The sequence below is a fragment of the Rhincodon typus genome, chromosome 1 (genome assembly GCF_021869965.1).
Source record: "Rhincodon typus isolate 14 chromosome 1, sRhiTyp1.1, whole genome shotgun sequence".
Classification (NCBI taxonomy): domain Eukaryota; kingdom Metazoa; phylum Chordata; class Chondrichthyes; order Orectolobiformes; family Rhincodontidae; genus Rhincodon; species Rhincodon typus.
In genome coordinates, this window is record NC_063332.1 from 55,799,037 (window position 1) to 55,814,172 (window position 15,136).

At 41.0% G+C, this 15,136-nt stretch overlaps 1 protein-coding gene across 1 annotated transcript in view; it reads right to left on the reverse strand.

Annotated features, from left to right (window-relative positions):
- LOC109927560 (potassium/sodium hyperpolarization-activated cyclic nucleotide-gated channel 1-like) overlaps positions 1 to 15,136 on the reverse strand; it is a 269,691-nt gene that overhangs the window by 33,082 nt on the left and 221,473 nt on the right. The window contains exon 8 of the mRNA XM_048599979.1: positions 6,170 to 6,334. Within this exon, the coding sequence (XP_048455936.1) occupies positions 6,170 to 6,334 (165 nt within the window). The remainder of the gene's footprint in view (positions 1 to 6,169; positions 6,335 to 15,136) is intronic.

Here is a 15,136-nt window from a genome sequence, read left to right on the forward strand (position 1 = left end):
TATTCATGCCAGTACCTTCCCCTAACACCCATGGGCACTTATCTTTGTAAAACGTTAACTCTGTTTCTCTCTCCACGGATGCTGTCAGATCTGCTGAGTTTCTCTAGTAATTTCTGTTCTTGTTTGTGACAAACATAATGATCAGGAAAGAGAGCTAATGAAGAACAAATGTGTGGTACTCCTTTGGACTCCCTGTGTACCACAAAACCTCTGGTGGCGATGGTGGATAGGTATGCCGTTATTGAAATTCCAACCGAAAGTGTTTAAAGTGATCTGGGAAATTAGTTGGCTTGATGATCAACATGTCCATCCGTTGTAAATTAAACATCAATAAAGCAAAACAAATGCTGAATATTGGAGCAAAATAAATTGCTACAAGTTGGGAAAGTCATGCTCAAGCTATATATTTCCTTGGTCCTTTCTGAAGGAAGGTCAGAGAAGACTAACATGTATGATCTTGACATCAGATGAACGATGACTGGATAAAGGTTGCAATAACTTAGACTGTTTATTTTCAAAATAATTTAGAAATGCATTGAAATGGTAGGAAATAGCAACAAGAATATCTCAGGTACAAGCTATTAAAACCAATTTTCAAACTGATATCAGTACGTTTTCTTCAATATGATAAGTATAGTGAGGGAAAAAAGTCCTCAAAAAAAATTAAGAATTTAGGGAGAGTGATGGGAAAAACTCTGTGGTGTTTCCTGGATGAACAATTTAAGAGAACTCAAATGGTCTTTTCCATTCTTATTTATTGGGTTGATCTTGAACCAAGCAAAACGAAAAATTGGTTCACTATACAACTGTTACCTTTGAGGAAGCATTCACCAATTCTACTGGGTCAATGGCTATATTTGGATTTCTATCTTGTGGAGTGTTCTAGTATCCTGCACTGTGACCCAGTGAAGGACAGCTAGTGTTTTGGCCTGGCAGGTTGTGGTCCTGTCACTCAGCTCCTGGTAGTACATGTGCCACCTATCTGCCTGTGATCAAAGAACTTCAGTATGATCGTAGCAGGTCCAACAGCAGAACTCCCTATCAAGTACCTTTCAGCAGCTCCTACTTCTGGTTTAAGCATACGCTGGATAAAGCTGAAAGACTACATTGAGCATTGCTTTCAAAGAGCCATGACTATAAACTAATAGCTAACAAAGTAACTGGCCATTCAAAATTCAAGACTGAAACATCTGGCTTACCAGTTGGTGGAACAGTGAACTTTGGCAGGAGCATATATATCAGACAATATTAGATCAGCTGACCATTATAAACACACACATTGCGTCTTCCACTCTCTTCCTTCTATAATTGCTGGCTGGCCTCATTTTTTGTTTTACACTTCCAGCAAAGTATGTTAGACCAATTTATTTCCTTTCTATGGTAATGATGAGTTAATCGTTTGATTATGATTCAAATTTTTTAAAAAATCGTTATTTGCATTTGCACAATAGCAAATAGTAAAATAAAAATATTCTAAAATCAATAGCCAATTTGCAACTAAGGTGTGGAATACTAGATGCTGAGGGCAAAAGTACAGAGCCTAGGATTGAAGCATGAAGGTTTTCTTTTAATATTGGGAATTTGCAGTTAGGACACTTCCTCTGTGGGCCATCACCAACACCCCACACTCACTTCCCCTGCCCACTTCTGCTTGACATCTGTCAAAATTGACAGCATTGACAGAATGATGCATCGTGCAAAACAGGTCTTCTTATGGTCCAGAATTGGGAGCGAATACTACTTTTCTAATGGTGAATGATCAATGAACAATTGACTGCAGTAAAGAAAGTGACCACAACCATAATTCAAAAATATTAATTCCCTGACAAAACAACTAGTTTCAGCTCCAACACTTCTAACCAAAGGATAAACACAGATAGGTTCACTACACGAACACAGAGGGTCCGTCTTGTCTCCTCTGATGTATTTTCCTTCTGGCAATTTGGAGAATTCAATTCTTAGCATTAGAATTTTCATCCCTAAGACCAAGAACAGCAAATTGCTGCTTCCCCACTTGTTCAGCATTCCATCATCATTCAACCACTCACTGCTCCGAAAGCCGAAAATACAAGTTATGTTTTACGTTTTGGAGTCAGAGCTTCTGAATAGACACCTTTTGCTTTCTGAAACTTATGTAGACTGTTTTTTAAGCACACTGATGTTAAAATTTTCCATGACTGTTGAACAGATGGGAAACCTGGACATGCTCCAGATGGATGGCCCTCACATTTTCCATTAGATTAGTAAATTCTGGAGGCTACAACTGATAGCAAATCAAGGGGATATGAATTAGGCACATATCCAAATAATCATTACACATTATTTCACCAACGTTTAGTTCTAGAAGCAGCAAATGCAGCAATGTACCCACTCTTCATTAAAAGAAATGGGAATTACGCAGAAGGTCATATTCCATGTATGTAACTCAAACTTTTCGGTGAGATTATCAAAAGGCATTTCGGACTTCAAATAATGGAAGTCTTGAAGGTGTCACACATTAACTCCGCAACCGGTGTGTGCCCCATTCCCCTAGCTTGGGGAAAGCCTGCCTAGATAAGTCATGGAATCATACAGCACAGAAGAAGACTCTTCAGTCCGATTTGTCCATGCCGACCAGATATCCTAAACTGATCTAGTCGCATTTGCCAGCATTCCCATATCCCTCTAAACCCTTCTGATTAACATACCTATCCAGATGCCTTTTAAATGTTGTAACTGTACCAGCCTCCACCACTTCCTTTGGCAGCTCATTCTATAGACACACCACCTCAGGTTCCTTTCATACCTTTCCCCTCTCACCTTAAACCTATGGCCTCTAGTTTTGGACTCCCCCCAGCCAAGTAAAAAAGACCTTGGCTATTCACCCTATCCATGCCCTCATGATTTTATAAACCTCTATAAAGGTCATCCCTCAACATCCGACAATCCAGGGAGTAAAAGCCTTAGCCTATTCAGCCGCTCTGTTTAGGTCAAGCCCTCCAAATTCGGCAACATCCCTGTAAATCTTTTCTGAACCCTTTCAAATTTAACAACATCTTTCCTACAGCAGGGAGACAGAACTGTACACAGCATTCTAAAAGTTTTTTATTTCTATTCATTTGTGGGATGTGGGCACTGCTGGCTGGCCAGCATTTCTTGCCCATCCCTAGTTGCCCTTGAGAAGGTGGTGGTGAGCTGCATTCTTGAACCGCTGCTGTCCTCCTGCTGTCAGTTGACCCACAATGCCATGACGGAGTCTAGCAGCTATGTCCTGTAGGACCTGACCAGCTCGATCAGTAGTACTGCTGCTGAGCCATTCTTGATGGTGGACATTGAAATCCCCCACCCAGAGTATATTTTGTGCCCTTGCCAACCTCAGTGCTTCCTTGAAGTGTTGTTCAACATGGAGGCATACTGATTCATCAGCTGAGGGAGGACAGTATGTGGTAATCAGCAGGAGGTTTCCTTGCCCATGTTTAACCTGGAGCCATGAGACTTCATGGGGACAGGAGCCATTGTTGAGGACTCCTAGAGCAACACCCTCCCGACTGTATACCACTGTGCTGCCCCCTCTGCTGGGTCTGTCCTGCCGGTGAGACAGGACATATCCAGGGATGGTGATGGTGGTGTCTGGGACGTTGTTTGTAAGGTATGCTTCTGTGAGTGTGACAATGTCAGGCTGTTGCTTAAAGAACATAAACATAAAGAACATAAAGAACATAAGGACTAGGAGCAGGAGTAGACTGTCCGGCCCTTCGAGCCTGCTCCGGCATTCAGTAAGATCATGGCTGATCTTTTCGTGGACTCAGATCCACTTACCCGCGTTCTCACCGTATCCCTTAATTCCTTTATTGTTCAAAAAAAATCTACCTTTTTTTTAAAAACTTTTACTGAAGTAGCGTCAACTACTTCACTGGAGAAGGAATTCCATAGATTAACAACCCTCTGGGTGAAGAAGTTCCTTCTCAATTCAGTCCTAAATCTACTCCCTCTAATCTTGAGGCTATACCCTCTTGTTCTAGTTTCACCTGCCAGTGGAAACATCCTCTCTACTTCTATCTTATCTATTCCCTTCATAGTTTTATATGTTTCTATAAGATCCCCCCTCAATCTTCTGAATTCCAATGAATATAATCCCAATCTACTCAGTCTCTCCTCATAAGCCAACCCCCTCAACTCCGGAATCAACCTAGTGAACCTCCTTTGCACCCCCTCCAGTGCCAGTACGTCCTTTCTCAAGTAAGGAGACCAAAACTGCATACAGTACTCCAGGTGTGGCCTCACCAGCACCTTGTACAGCTGCAACATAACCTCTCTGCTTTTAATCTCAATCCCTTTAGCAATGAAGGACAAATTTCCATTTGCCGTCCTAATTACTTGTTGTACCTGCAGACCTACCTTCTGTGATTCATGCACAAGGACACCCAGGTCCCTCTGCATAGCAGCATGCTGCAACTTTTTACCATTCAAGTAATAATCCTTTTTACTATTACTCCTACCAAAATGTATGACTTCACATTTATTTACATTGTATTCCAACTAGTCTGTGAGACAGCTCTCCCAATTTTGGCACTAACCCCCTGAAGTTAGTGATGAGGAACTTTTCAGGGTCGATAGGGCTGTTTCTGCCGTTGTCTTTTCTGGTGCCTAGGTAGATGCCACATGATCCGTCTGGTTTCATTTCCTTGAGAATTTGTAGCGATTGGTACATCTGAGTGGCTTGCTAGGCTATTTCAGAGGGCAATTGAGAATCAACCACATTGCTGTGGGTCTGGAGTCACATGTAGGCCAGACCAGATGAGGATGGCAGATTTCCTTCCCTGAACGACGTTAGTGAACCAGATGGGCTGTTTCGACAATCGGCAATGATTTCATGGTGATCAGTAGATTCTTAATTCCAGACTCTTTCAATTATTGAATTCAAATTCTACCATCTGCCATGGTGAGATTTGAACCTGGGTCCCCAGAATATTAGCAGGGTTTCACTAATGTCCTGTCCATTCCAATGTCTATACTTAACGGTTGATGGCAGGAGAGGGTTACAGGTTGGGAATACAATGGAGATGCATGGTGGGGTTCTGCAGCAAAGGCAAGGGAGTGGCTGTCAGAGCCACACCCCACTTCTCACACAGTGTTTCTCAATCTGGCACTTTGGTTTTGAGTGAGTTACCTCATCCCCAGAGCCCATAAGAAACCTGAATAGCTTTGCTTTTTGTCCTTCCCATTTCATGACTTCCCCACTAGATTCTTATGGTTAATACCTGTAGCAGTGAGATAAACCCCTTAAGAGGGCATTAATTGCTCATTTAAGAGCCTCAATTGGTGGCCAGCCAAGCCAGAAAGGCTGTCTGTGTGCTTTCCTGTCATGGACTTAATCAGGGTGGATGTGATAGGAGGTAGGATCACCTCTGATCACAACACTGCTCCCCATTGCCACTGATTAAATTTCATTCTACCGCCAAACCCCACAGCTGGATAGGGCATAACATTTTGTCCATTGCATTAAAAGTAATAAGCAGAGTAATAATTAAAACAAAAGGTAAGCTGAGAATGTCATGAAAATACCTGAGAAAACACATATTGAATGATTTAAGTTGGGCTTTACACATTCAGAAACAAAATGGCAACTTCATTGTTAATTGACTATTTTCAACTAATTACAGCAGAAGCAGGGGAATAGTTTAGAATTTGCACAATTACTATGTAATTAGTTACAGAGACTGTATAAATGGAGTTTCATTGACTTTGGGTAGACAGACAAACGTACTATACAGTAAAATGCCTCAACTCCAAATAACACAGCCCACTTTGAAATGGTGTTGGATCCCCTTCTTGGTTAAACAACTAGAAAGCAAGGAAGAAGGTATTCAAAAAACTGATGTTTTTCTAGCTCATGGGAAGGGAAGCTGTGAAATTAACACAAAAAAAATGCAAATCAGATTTTATGCATTTCTAAACAATGAAAATGTCTTCAAAGATCTTTGTCTACCATGGCGCACAGAACTAACCATCAAAGTGACCAGTTTTTCAGAAATATTTTGTTTACAAGGAGAATGGGGATTGCTTAATGTTAATTATAAAATTGCCACAGAAAAATCGTTTGTCTGTCGCCACCTTTATTTCTACATTTAAGTGACTTATTGCGTGCTTTAGGATTCAACAGTTTACCTCCAGTTACAATGAAACATACCAATTCTGTTCAGTCTGTCAATTGCCACAGTTTCAAACGCTCTTCGCATCATTGGGTATTGCTCCAGAACTTCGTTGAAATGGTCCACAGAGAGGGAGTAGAGTCGACAGTAGGTGTCAGCTTTCACACTGGCAGTACGCCGTCCTTTAGTGAGTAAGCAGATTTCTGGAGGGGGACAAACAAGAAATAAAAATTCAGAAGCAGGTATTGAATCTGCTGGGAACTCCAACAGATTATCATATTCAATCCAATGTGAATGCCAGAAACTGATCTGGAAGATTGTTTCTTTGCTCCCAGTAGGATTGGTTTGGGTGGTGGGCCAAAGGTGGACAATTTGTTTTTTATTTTTCAATGGGGTATTGGGCTTTTGCTGTCTGTAAATTTCATTTTTTCTTGTGGAATTCATAATTATGGCTGTCTAACCTCAATAGGGAGATGATGAATTAGTAAAATTCATTTCATTCAGATACAGGAGAATTAGGCCATTCGGCCTATCAAGCTGCTTTACCATTTGATCATTGCTGACATGATCTCACGTGACAGTGGAAAAATATTTGCTAAGGTTCACTAATCTGAGACAATATTTTCTTGGATAGCACAATTTCCCACACTGCCATCTGAAGAGTTGGCAGGGAACACATCACCACAGAACTCAACAGCCCCATAGTTATCTGGCACTCCCAGGAGCATTAGTTGGTTGATGATAGGGCAGGTTGGTGGCTGGGCTTCTGCCCCTCACTCGAGTGGAAATCCTGCCTCAGTGAGCCTCCCATTGTAATCCGAGCCACACCAATGGAGGGCAGTAGCCAGGTTTGAGACTACCCAGAATCTATGTCCTCAGGAAAGTTCAGGTGGTCTGAAGGTGAGGAGAGGAGAGAAAGTGAGGCCTGAGGAGGTTCGAATGGGGGATGTGGTGGGTTTCAATAGAAAGGCTCATGGCACCCAAATGCCAGATTTTGGTGGACTGAGGAGGACCTTGAATGAAATGCCCTTCACCTCATGCTTGGCCCTAAACTGGGATCCTCCACAGTATAACTTTGTTCCTGGCAGCCTCAAAATCGACGTGGGGTGGGCTTCAATTGGAGTGAGTGCAGGCAGACTGCCCCAGGCACACCTCAGACATGTGAGAACAGGTAAGGGGGAGGCAGGAGGGTGATGGGAAAACTGTTTGGGCTGTCACAGTCATTGAGCATGCAAACCTGCTGACAGGGCATTGTAAGATCCTGCTTCTGACATACAGAAGAGTCCTGGTTGAAAAAATACACATTTTTCACTTTTGGAGATGTTTAAACTTGGCTGTAATGCCTCAAAGCTCAAATGAAAGAGTAAAAAGCAGCAGTGACGATGGAATTATCATCTATTACAAGACAGCTTCCTGAGGATTAGTGGGATAGCGGTGAATTAAATGGATTAAATGGAAAAATAATAATAATTTGGTGGAATAATTTTAATGTTTTTTGGGTAATATATTAATTGAGATGCAAGCAGAGTAACTCCAATGAGATTCAACCTTACTGCTTAAGTGAACGTAAAAAAAAATCAAATGGTACTATTGAAAGAAGAGCAGGGAATTTCTGGCAATTATGTAGCTCTCATATAGTAGCAGTAGATCAGAATATCCAGTTATTATCTCAATGCTGCTTGTGGGATTCTCTGTGCACCATCTGGTTGTTTGCTATCTTTCCCAACATTGAAACAGTGACTACATTTCCCATGTATTTAATTGGCTGCAGTGTATTTCAAGATACCCTGAGGTCATGAAAGGTTCCACATTAATGAAAGTTCGTTCTTTTTCTAGTTACTTGTCACCAGGATCACTTATGTCATGCAATTATAGAGAGCAGATACTCCATAATATCTAGAAATTTGAAGAATCATTTTGACATTGTAAAATATTGGGAAGTCATTGGTAACAGGAACTGTTAAGTTTTGTGTCATTGAGATAATGTGATTATTTGAGGAAGTAACTAATGTGGTTAGCCAGGCAGGAGCGAGTGAGAAGACGGTTCAAGACAAGACGTAAGCAGCACCTGCAGGGGCAGGCAAAGGAAGGAGTCTGCAACACCAGACAGCATCACTTAGAGGAACAGGCAAGGAAAGGATCCTGTGACAGGCATCCAGAGACACAGCTAGATTCATTGGAGCTAAAAAGAATTGGTTCTTCCTGATTAGCAGAGAAAGGAGCTAGCTGTTTATGGAGTCTCTGGTAAATGTTTAATCTCTTTTTCTACTCTTAAGTTTAAAATCATATAAAATTGGCAGTAAATTTAATAAGATATGTATAAAATCATATAAAAATTGGCAGTAAAATTAATAAAATATATATGTAAATAAAATTTATAAAATAAAATATATAAAATATATAAAATCAATGGTTAATTGTTTAAAACTCTTGAAGAATGGCAGGATGGGTGCTGTGTCAAAGCTGCCCCATGTGGGAGCTCCTGGATACCATTATGATCAAAAGCAAACATGTCTGCAGTAAATGTTTTAAGATTGAGTAGTTTTGGTTCAGACTTTGTGAGGTAGAGGTAAGTAAGGGAGTAGTAAAAACAGGTGATGGTATAGTGAAGGCAAACAATATTATTCACTGCAGCAAAGAGCAAGAATCCAAATGGCTGTGTTGCCTGCCAATTACCAGGCTTCAGGATATCTGCTCAGGACTGGAAAGTCACTTGCAGTGGGAGAGGGAGGATCCAGTGATCATGGTCCAGGTAGTTATCAATCTCATAAGTAGAACTAAGAAAGAGGAATTGTGGATTACTCTATCTGTCATGATCTTATCTCCTACCTGGCTCACTAGGGGCAGCATGGTGGCTCAGTGGTTAGCACTGCTGCCTCACAGCACCAGGGACCCGCGTTCAATTCCACCTTCGGGCGACTGTATGGAGTTTGCATGTTCTCCCTGTATCTGCGTGGGTCTCCTCCCACAGTCCAAAGATGCGCCAGTTAGGTGGATTGATCATGCCATAGTGCCCAGGGATGTTTAGGCTAGGTGGGTTAGACATGGGAAATGCAGGGGCAGAGGTAGGGGAATGGGTCTGGATGGGATGCTCTTCGGAGGGGTGATGTGGATTTGTTGGGCTGAGTGGCCTGTTTCCACACTATAGGGATTGTATGAATTGTGGACCAGACTCAATGGGCCAAATGGCATGCTTTTGTTCCTATATCTATTGTCTTAGAGACAGTATAAAGAGCTAGGCACTAAATTAGAAAGCAGAATCTCAAAGTTTACACTCCATCGACTATTATGCTATTCTGTCTTGCAAATTGACAGAGGGTACAAAGAGGTGAATCTGTGTGGGAGAAGTGGGTTCCAGCTCATGGGACACTGGCAGCAGTACTGAGAAAAGTGGGGGCTGTACTGTTCAGCTGGTCTACACATGAATTCTGCCGGGGCCAGTGTTCTTGTCAATGATATAATGTGTTAAGATGTGGTATATGAAAGAATACAGACAAGGTAAGAGAGGAAAAGAGTAAAATGAGAAATGAGGTTCAAAGAATTGGATAGCGAGGAAGTAAAGAAAACAGGAATACACTAACAAACAAGGCTACAATACAAAACTACAAAATTAAAGGCTCTGTATGCATACTGCATTCATAACAAAGTAAACAAACTGATAGTGCACCCTGAAGTAACTTAATATAATCTGATGGCCATTACAGAGATATGGCTGAAAGTTGATGAGGATTGGCTCCTGAATAATGAGGGACATGAGGGAATAATGAGATGACCTTGGCTCGGGAAATCAGGGTGTATAATCAACTTGGGTGGAGATGGCGAATAGTGGTGAAAAGAAGTCTCTTAGAGGAGTGGCCTAAATACCCCTTAACAGAAACCACAATGCAGGGCAAAGTATACAAGAAGAAACATTGGGTGCTATGACAAAAGGATGGGTATGATAATATCATGGGTGTCTTTAATCTACTTATAAACTGGAAAAATCAGATTGGCAGTAAGAGCTTGAATGAGGAGTTCATAAAAAGCATTTGAGTTAATTTCCTGCACAGTCTGAAATCAACCAAACAGCGGACTATATTAGAGACAACTAGGTGCAGAGCTGGATGAACACAGCAGGCCAAGCAGCACCACAGGAGTAGGAAGGCTGATGTTTCGGGCCTAGACCCTTCATCAGAATTTTCAGAGCCTTCCTGCTCCTGTGGTGCTGCTTGGCCTGCTGTGTTCATCCAGCTCTGCACCTTGTTGTCTCAGATTTTCCAGCATCTGCGGTTCCTACTATCAGCGGACTATATTAGACTTGGTATTATGTAACAGAACAGGATTAATAAATGATCTCAGAGTAATGACACTCCTGGGTAACAGCTGCTACAACACAATTGTAATTTACGTACAGTTTGAAAAGGAGACATTTGGGACCTGGGCAATTATTTCAAAGTGAAATAAGGAAATTATCTGGACATAAAAGCTGAAGTAAACTGTACATTCAGCTAAGGAATAGAGTGAGAGTGAAGCATTGGAAACCATTTTAGGGGATATTTCAGAATATTCAGAATAAGCATTTCCTACTAATAGGAAAACTTCTAAAGGGATGTCCCATCATCTGTGGTAAACTGAAGAAGTGAGGAAAACATCAAACTAAGGGAAAAAAACATGTAACTGGTGGCTAATGAAATGGTTGAGGTATTGGTGTTAATTTTACAAAATTTCCTAGATTCAGGAAAAGTTCTATTGAACTGGAAAATAGCAAATATAATCTCCTCTATTCAGGAAGGGAAGGAAGTCAGAAAACAAGTAACTATTGGTCAGTTGACTTGATGTCTGTCATGAGAAAAGTATTAGTATCAATGATTAAAGTGTCTACAGCTGCACACTGAGACCACTTCAGGGAATTGGGAAAGGGCAGCATGGTTTTCCTAAAGAGATATCGTACTTATGAATTTTTTTGGAATTCTTTGAAAGAGGAACAAGTGCTCTGCATAAAAAGGAGCCCGTAGATGTATTGTGGTTGGACTTTCAGAAGGCATTTGATAAAAAGTCACATTAAAGATTACTGCCAAAAATAAAATATTGTGGTGTAGGGGCTAAAAATTACCAGGAATAAGTGAGTCGTCTTATGAGAATAGGTTGGACTTATTTCCACTGGGGTCTCAAAGAGTAAGAAATGACTTGATTGAAATGTTTATCGTATGTATTTTTCTAGTAAAGCTTTTGTCATTGGTTAAAGAAAAAATCGCAATACTGTGTGATAAAGTTTCAGTGAAAGATCACTGTCAAAATCAGAATAAACAAAATATGTTCAATCAAGTCAGGTTTCAGTCTAGCATCTGACTTCTATAGCAATAACATCAGCTGGGCTCATAACATGTCTTCAGCTTGGAAGAAAGTAACAATTCAAAGTAAAGCTGTTTGTGATGAATAACTTTCAGAAACTGACCAAACATTGTCTCCCAGTATTTCATGGGACATGGATAAACCTAACATGCACAGACTTGGTGACTCTGTCCATACTAGTCCAGAGGCATTGAACAAAGCCATCAGACCACACTATGACTCTACAAACTATGGAACCATCAATATACCTTCAGATTTGGAACCACTGCATCTGAATGCAGATTCTCATTCTTTGAAATTGCTAATCTAAGAGAACACTTTCTGATTAAAAGCAAGACTGATGCCAACTTTATGAGAATCTTCCCTATTGAAACTACCGTCAGGTGTTAATAGACATCATAGCTGACTGTTATTTTTTGGCTTAAGTCCGAGTTGAGTCAGGTTTTCTGGAGTTTTTTTTGTCACAGCGTTCAGTGAGTTTTCTCAATGTTTCTTATTAAATTCACCTCATTAATTAACTACCAACAGTTTGATTGTGATTTACTCCTGGATTGCAGAGTCACTGGCTTCCCTTACCAAGACCTCCCCTGACAGGATGACTGATCGTGGTTGATACCCTCGAGTTACCATGCTGGGACTATCTGACCTACGAGTACTTCCATGGACTTCAGTGAGGACTACTCCCTTATGAGTTTGAGACATGGATGCCTGCTGGCTGCACACTTAGCTTGTTTGCCATGTTAGCTGTTGGCACATGGAACAGGTGTGAGATTGACACAGCACACTGCTACATAACAAGATGGGACCCCCACCCCCACCCCCACCCCCAACCCCCGACTGACAGCTGCTTCACTGCAATGCAAGCTGCCTGTTTGTGCAACTGCGAGCTTTAGCACAGCAAGACAGAGATGCTGCGAATGTGTAAGAAGATGCAAGTGAGCGCTAAGACAGCAAACAATATCCTTGAGATGTAACCTGGTCCAGTCTATGAGATGGGTGCATGCCATGTGCATCAAGTGTCCTTGCTGCAGCCTTTCAATGCTAGTTGCTAGCGGTTTCTGCAATGCAGGGCTGTGCTTCCACTGCCAGTGCAGCTTAGAAGTGCCAGGATGATTGTGATGTGCTGGCTAATTCTGGATACCCATGTCCATGGAGGAGCAACGTGTTCAGCTGGTGCCCATGTATGGTGCCCTGAGATGTTGGTGCCCAGTGAACAACATAGAAGTCAACTTGAGCAAGTGGTGAGTTGAGTCCACTCTGGTTTCCTTGTCAGGTTTTCCTGATGTCCAGCTTATTTAGCAAATCCAGTAAAATGGGAATGTCAATATTAATGAGTGGAGTTGTGTTTAACGAAGCGTTTAACAAGGGTTAGTCCCGTAAATTAGCATCTTGTTGCTGCCTAGCCAGAAGCTCACCATGCCACTTGTGAAAAACAAAAGCTCGAGTGAGATGATCTTAATGTCAACATAGGCCCTGCCGAAACTCTCATCCAGTCCTGACATACATCTTACCAAAGCCCACTCATCCTTCTATTAGATTCCGGCAATGGAAATCATGAAATTACTACAATATGTAAGTAAATAGAGATTTGGCAGAGGGGATTTTGTAACACCTTTGTCATGGTGTACATTTTGGGTTTTTTTTAAACAACCGGTTTTTCAGTACAGTGGTAATAATGGCAACTGAAGAGGACATCAATGGCAAATCTAAACATCACAGAACTCTGAGGGATGATGTTTGTTAATATGATATTGATTTAACAGATGGAAAGGATCAGAGTATTGATGTCTGTATGTTCATTTGTAAGTTGATTTAACTCAAAAGCAGAGCCAGGGATAGATGTTTTTAAATTTATCAATGTTACAGTCAACTTTAAAGAGTTGTGAGTTTTGATCAATTTCTCTCCTTGGACTTTCTCAGGATGAATTGAAGAGATAGGAATATTAGATGGGAAGTTTGTGTTCACCTACCTACACGTCACTTCAAAATGTTGAAATGAGATGGGTGATATACTTATTTGAAAAGGTTATTGAGGATTGCATAACCATGGTGGGAAAACTAAGTTTAGACAGAGATCAACCGTGATCTAATTGAATGGAGGAGTAGACTTGAGAAGCTGAATGACTTACTCATGTTCTAGAGTCCCTCTATGTATTTGAGACTGTATTTTAATTAATGTGTAGTATGTGTGCAAGACATCCTAAAATTAAAACATCCAAACATTGGTTCAAATCACAAAGTTCTAACCAATCAATGTGTCAAAGTTGTGATTCTCCCTCAATCTGGCACAAATTATACTGTTTCAAAATAATGCAACCTGAAAATTAATAGAACAAATCGTGAAAATTTTGATCAAATAATGAAGCACCATGCTGAGCTGTACCAGTGGATCTATGGCTGAATACACTGCTCAATGTGATGGTGAGGCACACAGACTAGTTTAAACTGATTTAGCTGACCAGCAAAGATGTCATAGGAGCATTACTATTGGCCACCACATTTATTCCAAAGCGAAGAAACAACCACTGCTCTTATTGCAGTCTAGAGATGTCCCTTGCTGCAACTTTCATCTGTCTAAGTATGAAATGTGTCCAGTATTCAAAGCAAGACATGCTGGAAGTGAACAGCAGGACAGTCATTTACTGCAGAGATCAAGTGAAGAACCTTCTTTAGAACTGAAAGTTATTAAAGATGAACAGCATTTATAAAGGGGGAAAACACATGGAAAGTGTAGGCATGAAAATCATAGGAACATCAGACCCTTGAGCCTGTTCTGTCATTCTCTTAGATCATAGCAGATCTGTACCTCAGCTCCATTTACCCATCTACTGTGCCACATTCCATAATAATCACTCAACAAAAATCTTTCATTTTCAGTTAAGCAGAATGGACAGCATCTTAACTTTTTGTTTGGTACTTTACAAGGCTGTTTTGCCCAAATACTTCAAGAATTATAGACTTTAACTATGACATATTTTCTTATCTCAGAGCATGCTTGTGATATATTTGAGTAAATTAGATTCTATAACCCAGCATCAAACAACACTTAAACAGATGAAAGACGAAATAAAAGAAACATTACATTTATTGATCAAACATGTCACTTTGTTGCATGTGCCAAGGAGTCAGCTCAAAAAGAGTTAATTTTTGGAAGTGCAATACCTGAGAAGTAAGGATTCAATCTTAATGAACTGCTCTCCATAGCTCTCTCTGCCTGGAAAAAGGTTTACACCACTGCTTTGAGCCTCAACGCAGCACCTGAGGCAATGTGATAAAACAGCTGAGCAGTGCTTTCTAAAACTCCAGCTGCAGGAAAGAACATGGTTCTGTGTCATTTCCCTAGGTAATGGAATATTTCTCGCCTGTAAACAGACTCATGCTGCAACTGCTCCCAATGCAGGAAAGTCCCTGCAAAGATTCTTAGCTCTATCTGCTAAACTATGGAACACAATTAGATCTGTAAACAGATATAGTAGGAACTGCAGATGCTGGAGAATCTGAGATAACAAGGTGTAGAGCTGGATGAACACAGCAGGCCAAGCAGCATCTTGGGAGCAGGAAGGCTGACGTTTCGGGCCTAGACCCTTATTCAGAAACCTTTTTCTGAAGAAGGGTCTAGGCCGAAATGTCAGCCTTCCTGCTCCTATGATGCTGTTTGGCCTGCTATGTTCATC